This window comes from Panthera leo, chromosome C1, assembly GCF_018350215.1.
Source record: "Panthera leo isolate Ple1 chromosome C1, P.leo_Ple1_pat1.1, whole genome shotgun sequence".
NCBI lineage: Eukaryota > Metazoa > Chordata > Mammalia > Carnivora > Felidae > Panthera > Panthera leo.
The window spans coordinates 40806575-40827177 of NC_056686.1; the positions used below are offsets into that span (position 1 = coordinate 40806575).

Below are 20603 nucleotides of genomic sequence, written 5' to 3' on the forward strand. Positions count from 1 at the left end.
GATTTTTAGAAGCTTAAATCCTGGTCTAAAAGAGTTGGGCCTTGCCCAGTAGGGATTAACAGAAAGGATGGGTAGTCCCTCACCCTCTGGAACCAGTCTTATTCCTGTTGAGTCCCCAAGCTTGAGGGAATGATTTGAAGAAGTAAATCCATGAGGCTGGAAGGCAGGAGACCTGGGTGTGACCAGGTAGTTGTGCTGTGACCCTGGGTAATTCACTCCCTACTTCTGGGATTCCAATTCTCACTGGCAGATAATGAGGGAATTGCCTTCTACACCAGGTGAGAGCTGGGTACCCAGGGACACAGGCCTGGCTTCTGGACTGCCATAATGCCCTTGCCAGCACCCTCTCTTCCTGCGCCTGTGCTCCTCTGCCACCAACCAGGGTGAAGCTCCTGAGGGGGTAGGAAGACCAAGGCTATTCAAGCCTCCAGCCTTACTTGGCAGTTTCCAAGAGTTTGACAGCCTCTTCGTTTCTGCCTTGCTCCATGAATAGCAGGGCCAGCTCCAGCAGGGCATTTGGGATCAAGTAGTGGTCATACTTAATCTTCTTTTCACTGTGGGACAGAGGAGGACATGTCTTATAGGCTCTGCCCTTGAGACATCCTATAGGTTCTTGAGCCTTCCCCCAGAGGGAGGATCTAATCCATGCCCTCAAGTGGAGTTCCTGATAATGAATTCTGGTTGGAGAAGGTTTCCCTTCATAGCCATAGAAAGGCTTAAGATTCACTGCAGAGGCTTCCAGTCCTCTGCACCTAGAGCCCCCAATTCCCTAACAACTTCTGGCTCATGCCATGTATTGCCCATGCCTGCCTCTGTTCCCAATGCCCTTTGTCCAGGTTAAATGATTTACTAAATTGGGAAGTCTGTGGTCTCCATTCCGGCCCTTCTGACTCACTCTCTTTGGTCTGCCAGAGATATCCTTTTGAAGCCCAAATCTGCCCTGCCCAGTCACCTTCCTGGATCTTTTCTGTCTACAGGATTAAGTTCAGCCATGTAAGCAAAACATCCAGGACTTTCTCAGTCTAGTCCCCCTTATTTCATCTGTACCTTTTCCCTCTATAACTTCACCAAGGCAGCAGAGGACCTAATCACTGTCACCCCAACCTCAGGTATTTTTCCTGTGTCCAGGCTTTTTTGCAGAATGCTGTACCTACTCTACTTAAAACTCCTGCCTTTCTTTCTCTGCCTGATGGAACTTCCCAGTTAAAATGGCATCCCTGAAAAGCCTTTCTTGGTATCTTACTTTACGTATAGGTCCCTCCTCAGGGCACCTGCTGTCCTCTCTGCTTTCCTGTAATAGCCCTGGTCATACCAGATTGAGTTGCCTATAGCTGTCTATCTGTAACATTTGTGCTCCTCAAAGGTGGAATTGAATTACAAACTCCAGGAGGCACCATTCACCTGAAACTTTTGTGTGGATGCACCCCTGTAGTTGGGCAATCTGGTGGCCCTAGGGAATGAGGTCTGAATGATCTCTGCCCAGCAAGGATCCTGGCATAGAAGAGACACTAGTAAAAGTGTAGTGAATGGGGGTAGGCTAGGGTCAAGCACTGGAATGCATGTGAGGAAGGAGAAACCCAATTCTACCCAGGAGATGTGGGCCCAGCAGTAGGCCATCTGGAGTGGGAGCAGCCTCAGAAGCACTTACTTGGAAGAAATGCTCCTGAAGTTCTCCTCAGCCTCCTGAACACGGCCGAGGTATTTCAGACAGAGGCCTTTCAGCAACTTCACCAAGCATTCATCATCCACTGAGTACTCATTCTCTAAGAACAGGGGAGTGAGGGAAGACAGGCTTGTTTATTTCTGCAACAGTTCCTGCATGGAGCCCCTACTCTGCTGGGCCTTGGGGACAGAGAGTTAACTCACACATGGTCCCTGTCCTCAGCAAGCTCACATCTGGGAAGTAAAGACAGATACTGAGACAATGACCGTACAGTGAGATTAGGATTGACTGAAGGAGGCCCAGGGGTTGTGGGAGCCCAGAGGAGGCCTTGACCCTACCTGGGGGACAAGGGACAGCTCAGAGGAACTGCCACTGAAGCTCAGTCTAGAAAGGCAAAGGTTCATTACCTGGGTAGAGGAGGAAGGACATTTTTGGTAGAGGGAAACTTTAAAGACCTGTGGTCTGACTCAGCCTAGCAAATTCAAGGGCCTGAGGGTAGTCACCTGGGCCCTTTTCCAGCGTCTCTTCAGCTTTGGTGATAATCTCAAGTATCCCATCTGTGAGTTCAGGCTGCTTCCCAATCACAGCGTAGCCATTCCAAATGTACATCATTTCCTGAGGGTAGGGGAGCAAGTCAGTCAGGTTTCCTCCCCAGTGGAGCCTTGGTTTCCCCAGCTGTAAAATGGGCAGCTCAGATTAAAAGCCCTTATAGTTTTAATCTTTTATGCCAAGTCTCAGCCCAGCCTATGTAGTTGTGGACTTGAAGGGATCATGGCAGGGAGCCTCATCACTTTTTGGGATCTCACCTTACACCAGTGTGGATTTAAGATGGGCCCATATCCTTGATGTTCTGCTCACAGCTGCACATAGGTTTCAATTACTCTTCTGTTCATAGCTTCCCTGGGTGTTCAGCTCTTTCCCAAACCTCTCTGTCAAAACTCTTTCCCCATACTTTGAGGACCAGGCCTTGACCCACACTCTCCAGGAAGTCCTCCCTGTTCCAGCTGGCAGGATAAATATTGGAGGAACCATACTTACTTAAGCACTTCAGGATTTCCAATAGCTCTTAAGACTGTGTCACCTTCTCTTTTCCCCCAAGGCACTGGGCTTGAGTTACCCACATAAATACTATGAAACACATCTGGATTCCTTTCTTTGCCTCAACTCTCAGGAAGCTCAGAATACTAAATTAAATATTCATTTATAGTAAATGTGTTAGCATTTCCTAAACTATGAAACCAGGGAATAGATGTGGAAGTGATTTGTATACAAAAAGTTCTATAAAGATGTTATTATGTTTCTTGTTATACTCCAGGGATGGAATTTAAGTTTAGAACCAGTATTCCTCAAAAGGTTTATATGGTCCCAAGTTAGCAAATATTCCATTAAAAAAAGAGGCCTGTGGCCAGTTAAGTTAGGGAAAAAATCATCTTCATGCTTATTCTTGAAGACTTACAACATATTATTACATAAAGGCTCCAAAAGGTATATACAGCAAATAAACTTTTTTAGACTGTCTTGAATACATTTAATACACAAAACTATTTTAGGCATAAATAAACATTTTGCAGATTACAGTTTGGGAAATTCTAAATTTTTGGTATAGTTGCTTCCCCATTCCTTTCCTTCCCATACCCCCCCATATGATAGTTTTATTATGCATTTCAAACTATAAGCAGTTTCAAAATTTGTTTAAAGATATCCAGGATATAGAAGTTCTGTATTAATATTCAGTTTTTTTTATTTATAAAGTACTTAACACATTTTATCAGCTAATTCTCTTAACTGCTCTATGAAATGGGCAAGGTATATATTTTACATTAAGGGAAAGGGAACCCTATCCAAGGTCACACTGTCAGTGAATAGTGGAGCCAGGACCAGAAAAAAGCAGTGCCCTTTCTACTTTTCGGGTTACCTTAGTATTTAAACAACACTCTTAACAAGCTGGAAACTTCTGATGCCAGCTCAGATCATGCATGGAATTAGCATCATACAACACTGGTTCAGAATATGGGCTCTGGAACCATTCTAGATTTAAATTCTAATTCCCAACTCACTAGCTGTGTGACCTGGACAAGTTATTTTTATATTTATATCTATTTATTAGACATCTTTCTATTTATCTATTAGGCATTATTATCCCCGTTTCTAAAATGAGGATAACACCAGCACCTACTCTGAGTTGTTTTAAGGACCAAATGAGGCAAGGGGTGTAAAGAGCCTTGATCACACAGCAAGTGCCCAATAATACTGTCAGCTATTGTTATTTCAGAGGCGAACAGAACACGGTCCCAGGCCTCAAAAGCTTGGTCCAGTGAGGGGGACAGTGTAAACAATTATAATCATGTGACAAGACTGAAACAGACTGGGTGGGAACAGAAACAGCTGAGTGATGCCCCTGCCTGGGCACAGGGGTGTGAGCCTGCTCTTTCATCTTGAGGCATCTGAAGCCTGCTCACCTGTTTCCCTAGCCCCACCAGACCAGTACTTTCTCAGGCAGGGGATGGCTCAGACTCATTTGTATGCTTCCCAAACAGTCTCAGATAAACTGAAATCCTTTCCAGGCCCCTGAGGTATGAAGGTCTTGCTTCCTCATCCACTTCCCCCTTGTCATAGCTGTATCTCTGGCTCTCAGATAATCCCCACAATCCCAAACAAGTGCAGAGACAGTCAAGACCTTCCTACTTACCAGAGCAGGGATTGGCAACGAGATTGGTTTGGGAGAGAGGTAGCGTCTGGACTTCCGGATGGCAAACTTCTCTGTAGGTAGAGATTTCCCAGCAATCTTGAGCTTCAAGCCTGGCACTGCTCTGTGAAAGAGATGAGGAGGGTGAGAAAAAACTAAGGACCGAGATCCTCAACCTGCCCAGCCTCTGCTTCGCTCCTCTCTGGGCTTTGGTTCCCCAAGTTTATAGGATAGTGTTGGACTCAGCCTGTGGCTATGGCCTGCCCACTTCCTGAGGCTAGGCAAGGGGCCTCCTCCACATCAGCTGGCAGACATGAGAATGTCAGCAAACTCCCCAGGCCTGCTTTGCTAGTTGTCTCACCACTCCCAGGCCTCATTTCCAGAACGCCAGAGAAGCCTGACCCCAGTTTCACAGGGAAGACTAATACCCAGAGAAAGGGAAGGACCTGCCCAAGACCACACAGCTCAAACCTTTAATTAAGTCCTGCCACGTGAGTTGTGCCCTCAGCTGTTTCCAAAGGCAGAATAAAATGTGTGCAGCTGGGCAAGCCTCCACATGGGGGGGCTGGGGGAAACCTCACCCATTCAGCTCCATCCCACACTCCTGATTTGTGCCACAGGCACTGGGCGTGGCTGTGACCCTCAGGCTTCAGCCATCCAGGCCCAGGAAACAGCTGGATCTAGTTGTGACTGCCCTGCCAAACACCTCCCCTGCTTATTCACTATGGAACCTCTCTGGGCCCCAGTTTTCTCATCTCTAATTGGAGATAATGATATGAAGGGGAGTAGAATTTGTTACCCCAGAATATGCCTGTGTGACATAAGGATTATTTTAGGCTGATTAAGAGACAGCAGATACAGGAAAAGCTCTGAAAACTGAGTAGAAATTTCTCTTTTGTAAGAGATTTTTTTTTTTTTAAATTTTAATGTTTATTTTTGAGAGAAAGCACATGCATGAGTGAGTGGGGGGAGGAGCAAAGAAGAGGGAGACACTATCTGAAGCAGGTTCTAGGATCTGAGCTGTCAGCACAGAGCCAGGCATGGGGCTGGGCTCAAACTCACAAACCATAAGATCATGACCTGAGCTGAAGTCGGACACTTGGATGTTCAACCTAGTGAGCCATCCAGGGGCCCGAGACAATAACATTTATAAGGGAGACCTCCATTTGTAGGGGCATCTCCTCTGTACCTGGAAGAGGAGGAAAAGCCCTAGAAACTCTTAAAGGAGGCAGAGACTTAAATCTGCATAACAACCTTATCCCTCCTTTACTGTGCTTTGCCTGGAAACCTCCCATAACTGGCTCCCTGTCTCCAACATCTTTTATCTTTAGCTGGAGATGGTTTGGGTGATTTCAGTTACTGTTTTTCCAGAAAAACTGGGTCTCTCCATGTGTATAGGAGGTATACATGTTATTAAACTCTGGTTTATTTTTCTCTTGTTAATCTTTTATTAATGGGGGGCGGGGGGGGGGCGGTGGTCTCAGCCAGTCTCTAGCTAAGAACCTAAAAAAGTAGAGGGTAAAAAAATGATCCTTCCTCCCCACAGATACTTAACCTCACAGGCTTTCTGGAAGAGTTATGAGATTGAGAAGTGGAGGCACTGGATAAATGATAAACACCCTACGACTGTGACAACAGTAGCTGAAAGCTCAGGTTACCACAACTTCCAGGTCTGCAAATTAGGGTCAACCCTCACCCATGGCCAGAGGAAGGCCCTAGGCTCCATCCTCAGCCTGCTGAGGCTGAGCCCTGCTCTAGACACTTCGCAGAAGGCAAACAGCAATACAGACTAAGAAAAACAGCCAACATTTAGTGGCTCCAGACCTTACACCAATGTCTTAAATATAGTCTCTATTTCATTCACAAAACAACTCTGCAAGGCAGAAGTTGTTATTCCCATTTTATAGCTGCTGAAATGGTTCACAGTGACAGCTAAGAAATGGCAGAGGGTGGATTTCATCCTGTTTGACCTCTTTGGACAGCAGTGTCCACATCTGTCCCATTGACCAGAAGAAAGAGACTCAGTGGAAAAGATGTTGACAAACCACTTTCATGAAGTGGGGGGAAAGGCCTCCGAACAGATTCAAAGAGCTGGAACAAGCAGCAGCAGGAGATGGTGGTTATGGAAGGGAATGGGGCACATGGGGGAATCCTGAGTGAGGGTCAGGGAGCCCAGAGCCAGGGGAATTAAGAAGCCCACCACCACCCTCCCTAGTGCCTACAGCTCAGGGCAGCTGTGGGCAGATGTGGCTGAGGCGTAGGATAGAGTGCGTTGGTAGGACCCACCTAAACAACTCCACTTCATCATCCCCGAACGGCTTGTAATCCTCCTTCCCAAACATGCTGAGGTAGGCGGCCTTCATGTAGATGTAGGTGGCCTGTGCAAGGCAGAGCAACAGGTGTGAGCAGCCGGCCTTCCAGTCAGCCCCAGATTGGCACAGATACCTCATTCAGACCTCACTAGGCCAGCACAGTAGCCAAGCCCCAGGGGAGAAACTGAGGGTAAGGAAGCTGAAGTACCTTGAGGACTTGAGCTGGGAGCTAAGTCCAGGAAAGGCCCATGTCTACTTAAAGTAGCTGCCCTCCCTCTGAAGCAGTGGAAAGAAGGACTCAAGCAACTAGTGGATGTGCAGTGCAGGGCAGGGCAGGGCAGGGCAGTGCTGAGGCAAGGATAGATATACAAAGAGGACAGTAAGAGCTTTGGGGAAGCAATTACTTTAGATTGGACCCCTGAGAACCATGGGAAGATTCACAGAGATCTGAAAAAGGACCTTTCAGGCAAGGGCAACAGCCTCAGCAAAGCCAGGGAGGGGCAGAGATGTGTAGTAAGAAGCATAAATCATAGCATAAATCATAGAATGTGTAAAAGAGATGTGAGGCTGCAAGAGTGTGTCAGGGGTCGGCTCAGGGTCCCTGCCTTTCTGTGTGCCAGGCACTGTACATACACCACCCTACAGGATTCAAAAGACCATGTTAGAAAGGAATCTTCACCTCACCTCTGCTTCCTGGGACTGCAGAACTTATGGGGGCGGGGGGGGGGGGGCAGCAGCAGAGCTGGAAATGACGCTAAGTGTGTGTGGCTTTAAGGGCCTTGCCCACTGGATCCACAGCCAACCCAGACAGGGAAGATGCAGTTGTGCAGAGACCCCTATCCCCACCTCCAGATACATCCCTTCCCCAGAAGTCCAACACCAGAGGAACCTGGTTCTGTACTGCCCTCCAGTGGCCAAGCCTTGAACCTCAGCTCCTGCTAGCTGGGGCTGTTGAGGAAGTACCTGCGGGTGGTCTACAAAGAAGTGTAGGGGGTGGAGAAGGAAAGGGAGCAGAAGATCCTGGAGTCTAGTCTCAGGAGAAGGCAGAAAGCAACCTCCACCAGGGGCACCTCCCAGGCTGAAGCCAGGGTTACTCCCAGTTGCACTCTGCCCTCCACACTTTCATCCACCCTTCAAAAAATGAGGAAAAGCTGGTCTTTGAGGGGGTATGGGAAGAATCTACCCCCTCTGAAACTGTTGCCCATCCTGTCTTTAGCCTGGTGTCATCCCTACCTTCTCCCTCTCTGCCCTGGAACTGAGTCACCAAGTCATGATGATCTTACCTCCTATAGCTCTTGAATCCCACTTACTGCAACCAGCCTCCACCTTGGGTCCCTGCTCCAGGCCACCAGGGATGTCTTTCTACTGCCCTTGTCCATACGGTCTCCTAACCCATCTCCTTGCTCCCACCCCTGTCCCTGCAAGCCATGTCCACCCCATTGCCACTCTGATATTTTAAAGTCAGATCATGTCAGTCCCTCTTTGAAATCTTCATATCCCATCATGCTTAGGATAAAATCCAGACTCCCTGTCAATGGACTATGAGCCCTCACCCTGTCTTCCTCAGTTTCCTCTCCAACTTTATCTCCTGTTGTTTCCCCCTCACACACATCACTAGCCACAATGGCCCCGGGGCTGTTTCCAGAACATATCAAACACACTCAGCTTCCCCCTCCCTCACGCTTGCATTTTCAGTGTCCTTGGCCTGGAATGCTCCTCATTAAGATACCCACATAGCTTTCTCCTGCACTTCATTCTGGTGTCTTCTCAGACAGGCCTTGCCTGATTTTTCTTTACTACACATACCAGCCTGACATATTACACTGCACATCTATTTGTATGTTTCTTGTCCCTCTTCCCATTAGAATATGAGCCTTGAGATGGAGGGGTCTTTGCTCTGTTCACTGCTGGATGTCTTCGACCTGGCACATGGGGTGCCAGCAACTGCAGGAGGGATTCTTAGAGCACAGATCCAAGCCACACACATCAGGGGCTCCCCCACTGTTAGACTAAAGGCCTAACAGCCACTTAAGGCCCTCTGCTTGTCTGGCTCCTCTTGTGCCATTCCTTCCCCATCAGTCCTGTGCCATCTCTCTGCCTGGGAAGCCACTCTCTCTTCTCACCAGGCTCAGCCGCGGGCTTCCTCCAAGAGCCTTCTCCTACCCCTCAGCCACCCAAAACAGCTTACCCTCACTGAATCACCAGAAGTTAGGATGGATAAAGTAACCTAGAGTTCTGAGACCCACAGACATCCAAGTTATCAAAGGATGCTATACAGCCACACCGCCGCCTCGCCTGCTGGGAGTCCTGTCTCCCAGGCTTATCTGACTGCCCAGTGACTCCACACATTTATTTTGCTGCATTACTCTACCAGGGTCTGTGTAAACAGACAGTACTTGTCCTCAAGAAGCTTACAGCCAGTGGCCTGGGGGAGATCCCTTTGCAGCCGCCTGCACTCCCACCCACAAACCCCTTCATCTGGTGACACAGAACCTCTTGGCAGCACCCTAGCTCCTGAGCCTCTGTCCTTGCTGTTCTCTTGGCTCCACTTCCTCCACTCTGCCACCCTAATTCCTCCTCCTCTGTCCTCTTGGCTGGGCTACCCAGGGCTGCCTGTGAGTTCCCCTTGGATTCCCCCACTACAGCCCTAAGCACACCACTGTCACAGAGCACAGGAGTGAAGGCTCCACAGGGATGACTTGGCACAGTTCAGGCAGAGGAATGCAGAGCAGAGGGGCAGGTGCATATGGCAGTGACCATAAGCTTAAGTACCTAAAGCTGGAAGTTGGTGGACTCTGATGGCCAAATGCTGCAGATTAGGAATGAATGAGGCCCCGAACTCGAGGCGCTACAACCCCCACTCCCAGAAAACACTTCTGAGGGAAGCACTGGAGAGGGAAGGGGACCAACCACCTCAAAGTCACACAGCAGGCTGGAGATGGAGCTGACTCATGTCCAGATTTCCTGACACCTGGGAGGCTGGCGCTCTCTCTGCTCCTCACAGCAGCTGTGAGGCCACCCCAGGCCTCTTCCCTATGTAGGTGAACCCAGCTGCCTGCCTTCCACCATAGGAAAGCTTCTAGGTCACTTCAGTTCAACAAGGTTCCTTCCCTGATGTTGTTTTTCTCATTGGGAGTGGGAGGTGAAGAGGAATGAATGTCAGGCCCACAAAGGCTGGGTCTGAGAGTACACCTTCAACAGCAGGGTGGTCTCAAGGCAGGAGGGGCCTCCTCCGTGGGACTTAAGGAACAAGGGAAAAGCAAAGGCCTCTGAATCACACAGAACTGTCTTCAAATCCAGTGTCTGTCACCAACAGCTGTGTGGGCCAGGAAAGTCACATACCCTCTCTTGGCCTCCAGGTCCCTTGTGCGTCCAATGCAGATAACTTCTACCTCAGTGGGTGTAGTGTGGAGGAAATGGCAAATGCTGGGCACACAGAGCTCAGTGAAAACCTGCTCCCTCCTCCAGCTCTGCCTGCCCCGGACCTAGAGAATTTCCTTTCAGCTTGGTCTCCAGGCAGGGGTACTGAAAAGGGACTTCCATGCAGAGGTGGGGAGGGATGAGAGACAGGGATTTAAGGTCACTGAGACACAAATTCTATATATTTGCCAATACCAGATTGGACGCTCTCTGATGATCTCTATGATTCTGACTCTTGGTTCAGAATTCTGTGCTATCGTTACTATGATGGTAATATCTAGTACTTATTTTACCACTTACACTAATGTAAGTTTTCACCTATGGTAGACATCTATCTGCTTTGCTTTACTTTGCCTTCATGGTATCTTTTTAATGCTTCCCCCCAAACCAACACTTTTTATAGGGACATCACCTCATTTTTTTCCGGAGAACCACCCTTCTACTCTTGATCCATGAGGAGTCTTCCCACCCCTGTTTCCAGGCACTGAAATGTGATCTATGCTAGACCCAAGAGCCTCTGTTGTGGGACTATGGTTGAAACTGAAGGGAAGATGTTGAGTTAGGAGCAGGCAGTCCTTGGCCACCCTGCCTATCACATGGAGAGAACCTGCCTGCATAGCAAAGATGTCACAGAGCAGAGGACAGCCACAGATGGAAAAACGCCAAGCTGAAATGACATAATTTGAATTCCTGGATCCAGCTGTACCTGAAATCAGATGTGCCTAGAATGTTTAGTTCTATGAACCAAAGAACCTTTTGTGTTTTTTACCTGCATAGTCCAATACAGTGGCTACTAAACCCATGTGACATTTTAAATTTAAATTTGAACTAATTAAAATTAAATAAAATTGAAAACATCCAGTTTCCCAGTTGCACTAGCACACTGCAGGTGCTCAGTGTGCCCATGTGGCTGGTGGCTACCACAGTGGACAGAGCAGAAATAGAACATTTCCATCATAATGTCAACGTTCTGTTGGACAGCACTCACCTAGACAGTGTGAGCCATGCTTCTGTCCCTTATGACTAAAACTGTTGACTGATGCTTTGTAATTCTAAACTTTATCTGCTCCTCATGGTCTTTAGTTCCTTCCAACCTATTAGAATTTATGGTTCTATTTAAAATTCCAGCTGATTTTCAGGTTTCAGTTAAGGGTGTGGCTCTTATGGTCTGGAGTCTTATGGCCAGGCTGTGTTGGCCCGGTCCCCCAATGACCCCAACACTTGGTGTCAGCCCACCTTAGACCAGGAGTTCTCCTTGCTGAGCAGGTCGGCATAGAAGTAGGCCATCTTCCACTGGCCCTTGTAGGTGAAGCACCACATCAGCTCCCAGTAGCACATGTGGTGGAACTGCTTCCAGTGCTGCTGGGCCTCACAGCACTCCTCGAACCGCTGGATGGCCTGTGGGCACCTGCTGGTCAGCCTCATGGCCCCACCACCCCACCACATCGCATAGAAGACCCAGCCTTTTCCACAGGTCTAGTCTAGCCCTGTGCCAGGCTTAGGGAGGGAGGGCAGGCCGCAGCACTGGGGAGATGGGACAATTCTGGGCTCCAGTCCTGGTTCTACCCACTAAGTCTCACTTCCTGCCCAACTCTGGGACTCTAGTCTTTCAGCACAAAATGAAAGGATGGGATAGAGCTATAATGGAAGGATAGGAGACAGTGGAAAGTTATTAATATTAAAGCAGCATAATAATGTCTGCGCCTCAGAGCAGACTCCAAAGTTTCCAGTAGCTCTCATGAAAGGAACTGGACCTAGGGCATCTGTCCTTCTGCTTGAGGAATCAGATCCAGGGCCAGCTGGAGACCCCAGAACGCCACACTGTAACAGTCCATCCTGGGTATTCTGCCAGACCCATGACCCTCCCCCTCTAATCCCTTCATTGGCTCCATCCCACCTATGGAGTCCAGACTCCTTAGCCAGGCCACCAAGGTGCCAATCTCACACCCTGGCACCACTACTGTGCCATTCACAGTGCCCATTGTCATGCCCTGAGTAGGCCTTCCCACCACTCTGCCTCACTCAAGGACCTCCCTCTGCAGGGAGCTGCAGTCTTACAGCTCCTTGCCAGATCCTACTCACCACAAATGCCACCTCCTCCCTCATCTTCCTAGACTGTCTGATTCAGAATTGCTTCTCCTACCCTGCTGTCTTGTTGGTTCTCCCTTGGAGCACTCCTCCCAGTCTGCCCTGTCTCTAGTGTGTCTGTGTCTGTCTGCTTACTGGTCTGGGAGACCCCAAGGAGTCGCCAGCACTGGCCCAGACTCCCATTACTCACTGTGTCAACATTGCCTTTAATGGCTTCAATCCGCCCCGCAAAGAACAGGAAGATGGCGCCCTGCAATGACACGCACGTGGGTCTGTGTGGGTCCACAAGTCACACATTGGCTGGGGGTGTTGCAGCAGGAAGCAGGGGCTCACCTTAGGATATCGCTTCAGGTAGGGGTTCAGGAGCTTCTCTGCCTCCTCAATGTTCACATTCCCAGTACCTAAAGGAGGTTGAAGGGACAACACACATCACCACCACCGGCTCTTGTAATCCCTCCAGCAACCCACTAGGAGCTTCTCAGGGCCTCTATTTCCCTCTCTGTGAAATGGGGATGATAATTCTTCTACCTCCAGGATGATGTGAGCATTAAATAAGATGATACAGATATCATCCTGGGACATCACAAGATTCAATAACAAAGAGCCATGCCTGCCAAGGTGGTGCCCAGAACCCCAAGGACCTAACTACAGTGCCCTCACACCCTGCACAAGGTGGGCATGGCCATCCCCATTTCACAGATGAGAAAAATGAAGTTGGAACCTGGTCACATTGTGAGGAAGTGAGTGGTCAGCAAGCCAGGCCCGAAGACAGCTGATGCGGCTCTGTTGATTCTGGTGTCAGCGCCCCATCCCCAGTCTTGTGGACCCAGCAGGGTCTGCAATCCCTTGCCATCTCATCCCCTGCCCTTAGAGCCAACCAAATCCCAGAAGCCCCAGCTTTTGCCCAGGAGGCGCACCTACCGAGCACAAAGGTGAGGAAGGTGTGGTAGCAGAGCAGCAGCATGACACAGAGCACAGCACGGAAGCTGTGCCCGGATGCGCCCTCCTCCAGCTGCAGCAGCCCGTAGTCCTGAGGGAAGAGACCGACAGGCTGAGGCCAGCCCCAGCGTGGGCAGGGGCCTGGGAGGTGGCTGGACAGCCTTGAGAGCAGTGCTGCTGGAACGGGGGTGGGGGGGTAGTGGGAGGGGACAGCGCTGGACTCCAGACACATCTGGAATCCTGATGGCCAGGCCTCCTCTAGGGGCCTCAGCAGCCTTCCTGGGGGGCAGGGGACACTGCTGCCAAGGCCAGGGCAGAGGCCTGGGTCTAGGTGTTCCCTATTTCTGCAACAGCCCCTTCCCTGTTCCTGCCTTTGTTCACCTGCTTGCCCCATGGTGGGTACTGAGCCCCTGAGCAGCCCCTGGTGGGGGAGGAGGAGGAGGCCAGATTCCATTTAGGCAAATAATCCTAACCACAGTCTCAGGGCATAGATGGGGCCAAGATGACTGCAGTCTGGGAAGGCTTCCTGGACAAGAAGACTCTAGAGCCTGGCTGGGGAAGAGGAGAAGCCAGATTCCACTTGTATCCCTTCCTGTAGTCTCTGCCCATCCTGTCTGTTCTCCAGGGTGTTCTTGTTCTTTCTAATACACAAATCTGACTTACCTCACCCTTACCTCAAACCCTCCAAAGCTTCCTTGCCTTTAGGATAAGACAAAGCCAGAGCTGGTGCCTGAGGGCCCTCACACTCTGACACTGCCTCCCTCTCCTCCTGGCCAGGCAGGCCACATTATCCCACCTCTTGGCCTTTCTCATCCTCTTCCCTCCTGTCATCATCCTGAAATCCTTCTCGTGACCCAATGGCCTTCTTAAGAAAAGAAAACTAAAAGGGACCTTCAGAGCCTCTGGCTGCTGTTTCCCCGGACCAGGGCCATGGACCACAGATGGCAACCAAGATTTTAAAGGTCTCCAGACAGACATGAGGCATGGAGTCCCAAGTAAGGGTCTTCCCCTCTCAATTCTCTGTCTTCATGGCATCAGGGAGAAAGCCTCAGTCCCATGCTGGTGTGCGTTCAACATCCCTGTTGCTCTAAAAACCTCTTCTCACAGGAAAACAGCCTCTACAGATCATACAACCTGCTTTTGCAAGATTGCTTGGCCCTCACCATATCTATGATTATGTTCTTATCGTGCCAAATAATGTGGGTTTTCTATGTAGTAATGTTTCCTTTAGATAAACTTACATAAAAAATATGAACCATTTTTGGGAAGAATAATACATAAATAATAATACAGAGGTCTGCAGACATGGCAAAAATCAGGAAAGGTCAGAGGAAGTTCAAGTTGAGAGGCAGTGATCAGTCAAAAAAAAAAAAAAAGTCCCTTGTTACACCCAAAAAAGGCCCAGAGGAGGTTGGTTTTTGCTCTAAATCACAAGGAGAAGGAGATGAGGCTGGAATGACCCAAGGCTCCTAACTTCCAGGCCACTGTTCCTTCTGCCACATGGGGCCTGCTCCACCAGGGAGCTTCCCCTGATCTGCTACCTAGTACTTAGACTCCTGCCCTTAGCAGAGCCTCTGGGTGCTTCAGTCCTCTGGTTTCTGCCCTCAAGGTCTGCAGGGCTTCCCTCAGGCATTTCCCACACAAGAAAATGGTCCCAAGGGAAAGAACCTGCTTAAGGTCTTCCAAAGGGAGGTGGACCAGGATCCTGACACCGGTCAGGCTGAGAACATGATTCCAGACCACTGCACGAAGCTGCCCTTCATACCCACCCTTACCCTAGAGCCTCTTCACTCTGTGTGAGGCCAGGCAGGTATCACTGGCCCCATCTGATTGGAAAGGAGACTGAAGCTCAGAAAGGCCTGGGCCTTGTCCAGGGCCACATACTGAGGGGTGCTGTGCCATTACTGGCACACAGATCCTGCAGCCCCTCAGCCTCACCCTGTTCAGCTGAGCCACTCAGAGGTCCCAGAAGTCAGGTGGTTACCTTGTTTCCTGAAAACCCCACAAACTCCAGCAGCCGCAGGATCCTGGTAGGAAGCATGGACAGCGTCTGCAGGAACAGAGGCAGGTGGGCCTGTGGAGGGGCTGGAGCTGTCCCTCCTACTCCCCAAGCCCCCAGAGTCCTGGGGGTAATCCTGGGGGAGTAGAACCTATCTCCAGAATGCCCACAAGAAAGCCCCAGGTTTCCCATAAAGCCAACTTCCCTAGATAGAGAAGCACTACAGTGTGACATTTAGAAGCAGACTGTGTCTAAATCCTAATCTCACCATGCCCACTGGGTCACCCTGGGCTAGCTACATATCCCCTCTATGACTCAGTTTCCTCATCTGGGAATAATAATGCCCCCTACCTCCTCGGGGTCCTGTGAAGATGGATCAAATTAATATATGTAAAGCATATAATGGAGCCTGCACATAATAGTTAGCCATTATTGTTGTTACAAAGAATCCCTGCTCTGCACCAGGGCTCCATCATTGCATTTGATCCTCAGAACAGTCCTGCAAAGAAAGATTACTGCCCCTTTTGACAGATGGAAAAATAGAGGCATGGATAAGTGACAGGACATGTCTAAGGCCCCACAGCTCATCAGAGGGGAAGCCAGTTCTTAAACCCAGGACAGTCCAGCTGTAACATGCTAAAGCATCCAATGAACTCTGCCGTTTGTACTTCTCAGCACTTGGGCCAAGATCCCCGTTCTCATTTTACATATAAGGAAACTGGAACCCAGAGTGGGGCAGGGACACCCCGCCACCCAAGGTCTGCTCTTGGAACAGGCTTTGCCTAGAGAGGAGAGAGCCATCCCCTGCCACACACACTTCTGGACAGGTCTGTGGACACCCAGGGCCAAGAGTCTAAATTTTCAATGAGCAACTCCTCCTCCCAGGAGTAGGCTCAGAACCTCTCTCACATTCCTTCTGCCTAGGATGCCCTTCCCCACCTATAGATCCTTCAAGATCCAGCTCAGATACTCCTCGCTTCTTGAAACCTTCCCCAGCTCCTCTAGGAAGGGGTCTTGGCTCTGTCCCTGCAGGTTGCCTGCTGCTTCCAGGCCTGTCTCCCTCCCCACTACTGGTCAATGTTTAACCACCAGCTCTCCAGGATGGAAAAGGCCCTGATTTATTGTGTTTGTCTTTTTCTGGTCCTATAAATACTGCCACCATGGTGCATTTCAAGCTTTCAACTTGACTTGGGAAGAAATGCACAGAGAGACTCTGAAGCACCTCCACCCCACCTCCATCCCAGCTCTGAGCTCCCCATGACATTGGCAATGCGTCTGCTTTATCACTAGGTCCCAGGATCAGCTCAGCGCCCAGCACGGTAGGCCAGCAGAGACCACGTGAAGGTGAATTCCCACTCACCAGGTTGAAGGCTCCCACGCCGAGCTTCACCCCTCCTTCAAAATGCCTGTGGTTCTCTCCCTTACAGTATTGTGAGGACTGCACGAGGCTGTCCAGCTCCCTGTGGAGACAGGCAAAGTCCTTTTCAACCACATAACAGCGGCTAGGTCCCATTCCAGCTGGGACTAAGGTTGTCCCCCACTCCCAGCTGATCTCAGAACTCCCTGGTGGTAGGCTGATAACAGTTCTGGCAATCAGAGAGCTGACATTCAAGGAATTTCTGACCCCGTCTGCCTAATAACATAGTCCTTGCCCCTGAGCGTCAGCTTTATCAGCCCCAGCACACTTGCCTTGTCCAGCATCTAAGCATTTTCACATGCTCTTCATTCTGTCTAGAACAATTTCTCAACTTTGGCACTACTGACATTTTAGGCTGGATAAATTCTTTCTTCAGGTAAGGAGGGGGCTATCTGTATATCATAGGATGTTTGGCAGCATCCTTGGCCTCCACCCACTAGATGCCAGACACAACCTCCCCCCAGGTTGTCACAACCAAAATGTCTCTGAATATTGCCAAATGTCCCAGTGAAGAGCCACTGGGCTAACTATAACACCCCCTCCTTCAGGAAGTCTACCTGGGGTCTCTTGGTTGAAATCCACCCTTCTTTTTCCTGGTCATCAATTACACAGAGTCCATATCCCAGCCCGTCTTGGGCAGGACAGAAGCTTTAAAGATGTGCCTGCCTCTTTCCCAGGCTATGAGCATCTTGAAGCCTTTCAATCATCAAACACTGACTGAGGGCTCCCTGTGTCAGGCACTGGACGACAGCTAGAAGCAAAGCCACCAAGTGGTTGCCGTCACAACTCTCCCACTCTAGGGAACAGATCCTCCCCAACCCCACCATCAAGTCACTGTGGGGATGCAGGGGGGCTTCAAAGGAGAAGACTCCTGGGGTTTTACCCAGTCTGGGGTTCAGGGAAGGTTTCCCTGAGAAGCCGACACTTGAGCTGAAACCCTAGGGATGGGATGGTTAGCCTGGCACAGAAAGAGTGTTCCTAGCAGAGATATAAGCATGTCCAAAATCCCTGAAGTAGGAATGAGCTCAGCATGTCTGAAAAACTGAGGGAAGGCACAAATGTTTGAGGCAGAGTGGGGTGGAAGCTGTTGCTAGGAGGGCTAGGAGGAGCTCCCGGAATGACTCGGGACTTTATCCTAAAAGCAAGAGGAGTGTCGGGAACTGGTAAGGGGGTGACCTGACAAGGTTTGTGCTTTGGAAACATCGCTTTGGTAGCTGAAGAGACTGGAGGGGGCAGAGCACAATTCCAGCACAGACCCACAAGGCCATGAAGTGTCCATATACTACATGGTGTGTTATATCCCAGTGGTACCTTGAAATCACACTCACAATCTCTCTCCAGGGAAACAGTCACATTAGATGGAGAAAATAAAGATGATAAGTAGTCTCAAGTCAATTCAACTTTTAATAGAAAGTGAGTTTTAATGCCAAACTTGGGGGAAGAAACTGGGCTTTCAAAGCTTTTTTTTTTTTTTTTTTTTTTTAATTTTAGAATTAGAGACAAGAATTGTGGTGCCATGTTGAGTAGAAGTGTTCTGGACTGAGTCTTATTTCTTTCATCCCTAGACAAAGCCTGTGCTTGGCCCAGTGCCGAGATGGCATGGAAATGATCTGGCCCTCAGGGAGCTCCCAGCTTGGGGAGGCTGTGTGTGTGGACACCATCCCTGTGTACTAGAGGGGTCCAAGGAAGGCTTCATGGGGAAGGTGGCATTTGGATTGGGCCTTAGTGGATACACAGGGGTTCTGCTGCTGTTCTCAAAATTACTGTTCCTGTGTCTGTCTCCTAGCCTCTACCTCATCAAGCTATTTGTGCAGAATCTGTCTTATTTTCCCCAGGGTCAGGCATAGACTCAGGGGAACCAAATGAACAGATATACCCAGGAAACCACGTAAATAATATTCTGGAAAACTGAGGTCCCGAGGGTGAAGAAATCTGCCTGAGGTTACATGGCATTCTAGGCATCCAGCATCCAGCCAGTGCTACCTCCCACAAAGCAGCCTAAGAGGCACAGGGTAGTAGATGCTGTGGCCCCACGTTCCCCCAGACCAGCCCCACTCACTTGTAGGTCTGGTAGCTGTTTCGAACTTTGATGCCGCCCTTGATGAAGCTCACCATGTTCTCATCCTGCAGGAGGGAGAGACGCTAAGAGTCAGGCTGGATGGGTAGCCACAGGCTTGAGAGGGATCATACAAGGCTCTGGGCCCGGCCTGCCCCACCTTGGGCCCAGCTCTATGAGGGGTTCTGGGTGGCACTCAGAGGTTAGCCAATCCAGTCCTCTGTAACCCCTGGGACTTGAGATGAGGATCTGCTTGCCAAACAAGACCTCTAAAACGTCCAGGGCCCGGAGGAGGCACTCCCGGTGGTTAACAGTGCCTCCTCCAGGTAGAGGAGTTGTGGGAGAGCAAGAAGGACACTCAGTTTTGGACTATTTGTGTTTTCTACAACAAGCATCTATTTGTCACATTTGTAATTTAAAGCACTAATACCTACAGCCCACTTGTAGTTCCACTCCTGGGAGTACATGAGTATGCCCTAGAGAAACGAACAAACATGGGCTACAGGAGTTACCTTCAAGAATGTTCACTGCACTACTCTTCACAGAGTACAGAACCAGAAACAACCCCAATGCCCTTCAGCAGGAGACTGGATGAACAAACTGCTATACCCATAGAAGGGAATATTATACAACTACATAAGGTTGGGTAAAGAAAGCAAGTCCCACACAGCTTGAGGCCTTAAGAAGCCTGAAGCTAACTAAAATGTAACAGTATGCTCCTCACACATGAATAGGAAGCTGAGAAAACTGTTTTTTAAAAAATAGGTTGGGGGATAATAAAACTCTAGCCAATGGTTTCCCCATGAAGGAAGCAGGGGACAGGGTGGGTAGAAGACTCGCCAGCAGTATTCTGTTCTCTAATTGGGTGGGGGAATTCATGGGTGTTTATTATGTGTAATAATAGAATAAAAAAGGCCATACACAATGCAATTATTAACAGTGATCCTAATGAAGAATTAGGATTATCTAATTCTAATTATGTGAGGTACAAAAAGGGAGGACAGCTAACAAAAGTAAACAGTACCCCAATAAAATTCTTATGTGCCTGTATACCCCAACACACGTATTTACATGATGATTGTTATGTTATAACCCAGATTTTCTGGTGAAATCATGAAGTGATGGTTCTCATAATTACCACTGTGTGGTGAGGAGCACAGGCTCCAAGTCAACCAGACCTGTATTCAAATCCCAGCTCTGCCATTTGCTGATCACGTGACTCTGTGAAAGTGGCTACTCCCCTCTAATCCTCCCCTTTACAAGCCTATGGTGAAGATTTAACAATATATGTACATTTATGTAAAAACAACATGCAATGTGTGTAAGGTATGTAAAAACTACATACGTACAATATACGCATAAAGCCTGGTATGTCGTAGAATCAAGTTTGATTCATTCAAACTTGTTTGTTGAATGAATCAAGTACAAAGCAGGCTTTGTGCTAATGCTGGTCACCCCACGTGACCCTCAGCAGGAAAACAGCAGTCGTGAGGTGGAAGCACATCCTAGTAGTGGACGGAAACATGTGTGCTGAGTGTGGAGGGGGTAAAGCCCATCACCTCTGTCACTGAGCCTGGCTAGGGTTGGGAGTGTTGGGGTGACTGAGCCTCAGTCTTCTCCCGAACCATAAGGAGGCAGACTGTGGCTGCTTATAGACCCTCTGGCTTGTATTTGGTGACTGATCTTCTGAAATCCCCAGGCTGCTTGTACAAGAAGAGGGTTCCTACCTGTAGAAAGGTCAGAGCTGCTCTCTGCAGCAGGCACTCTGCATAGCAGACTTCAGCATGGATTTCCTCTGCGGGGAGAAAACCAGCCCTGAGGCCTCCTGGGACTCTCAGCAGGCAGCACAGGCCAAATCCTACCCACTCTGGGAGGTGGTCTGGTTCCTTCACAGCTATCAGCACTGTCTAGAATTTTCTCACTCCTTGCACTTGCCTTCCACCTGGTTCCCCCATCCCACCATCCAGAATGTCAACATAGGGCCCTAGACCTTGTTCTCTTGTTCTCCACGCATCACAGTGCC

The 20603-nt window shown here is 49.3% G+C and overlaps 1 protein-coding gene across 10 annotated transcripts in view; it reads right to left on the reverse strand.

Moving 5' to 3' along the window:
• Positions 1-20603, reverse strand: part of TTC39A (tetratricopeptide repeat domain 39A) — a 54663-nt gene that overhangs the window by 1126 nt on the left and 32934 nt on the right. For all 10 annotated transcript variants that reach the window (XM_042951208.1, XM_042951207.1, XM_042951209.1 and 7 more), the window contains exons 5-17: positions 20308-20375; positions 18584-18648; positions 16468-16567; positions 15093-15158; positions 13091-13199; positions 12503-12570; positions 12360-12419; positions 11318-11479; positions 6636-6727; positions 4353-4473; positions 2167-2278; positions 1649-1763; positions 438-554 (exon numbers count right to left, since the gene is read on the reverse strand). In XM_042951208.1, coding sequence (XP_042807142.1) covers positions 438-554; positions 1649-1763; positions 2167-2278; positions 4353-4473; positions 6636-6727; positions 11318-11479; positions 12360-12419; positions 12503-12570; positions 13091-13199; positions 15093-15158; positions 16468-16567; positions 18584-18648; positions 20308-20375 — 1255 coding nt within the window. The remainder of the gene's footprint in view (positions 1-437; positions 555-1648; positions 1764-2166; positions 2279-4352; positions 4474-6635; positions 6728-11317; positions 11480-12359; positions 12420-12502; positions 12571-13090; positions 13200-15092; positions 15159-16467; positions 16568-18583; positions 18649-20307; positions 20376-20603) is intronic.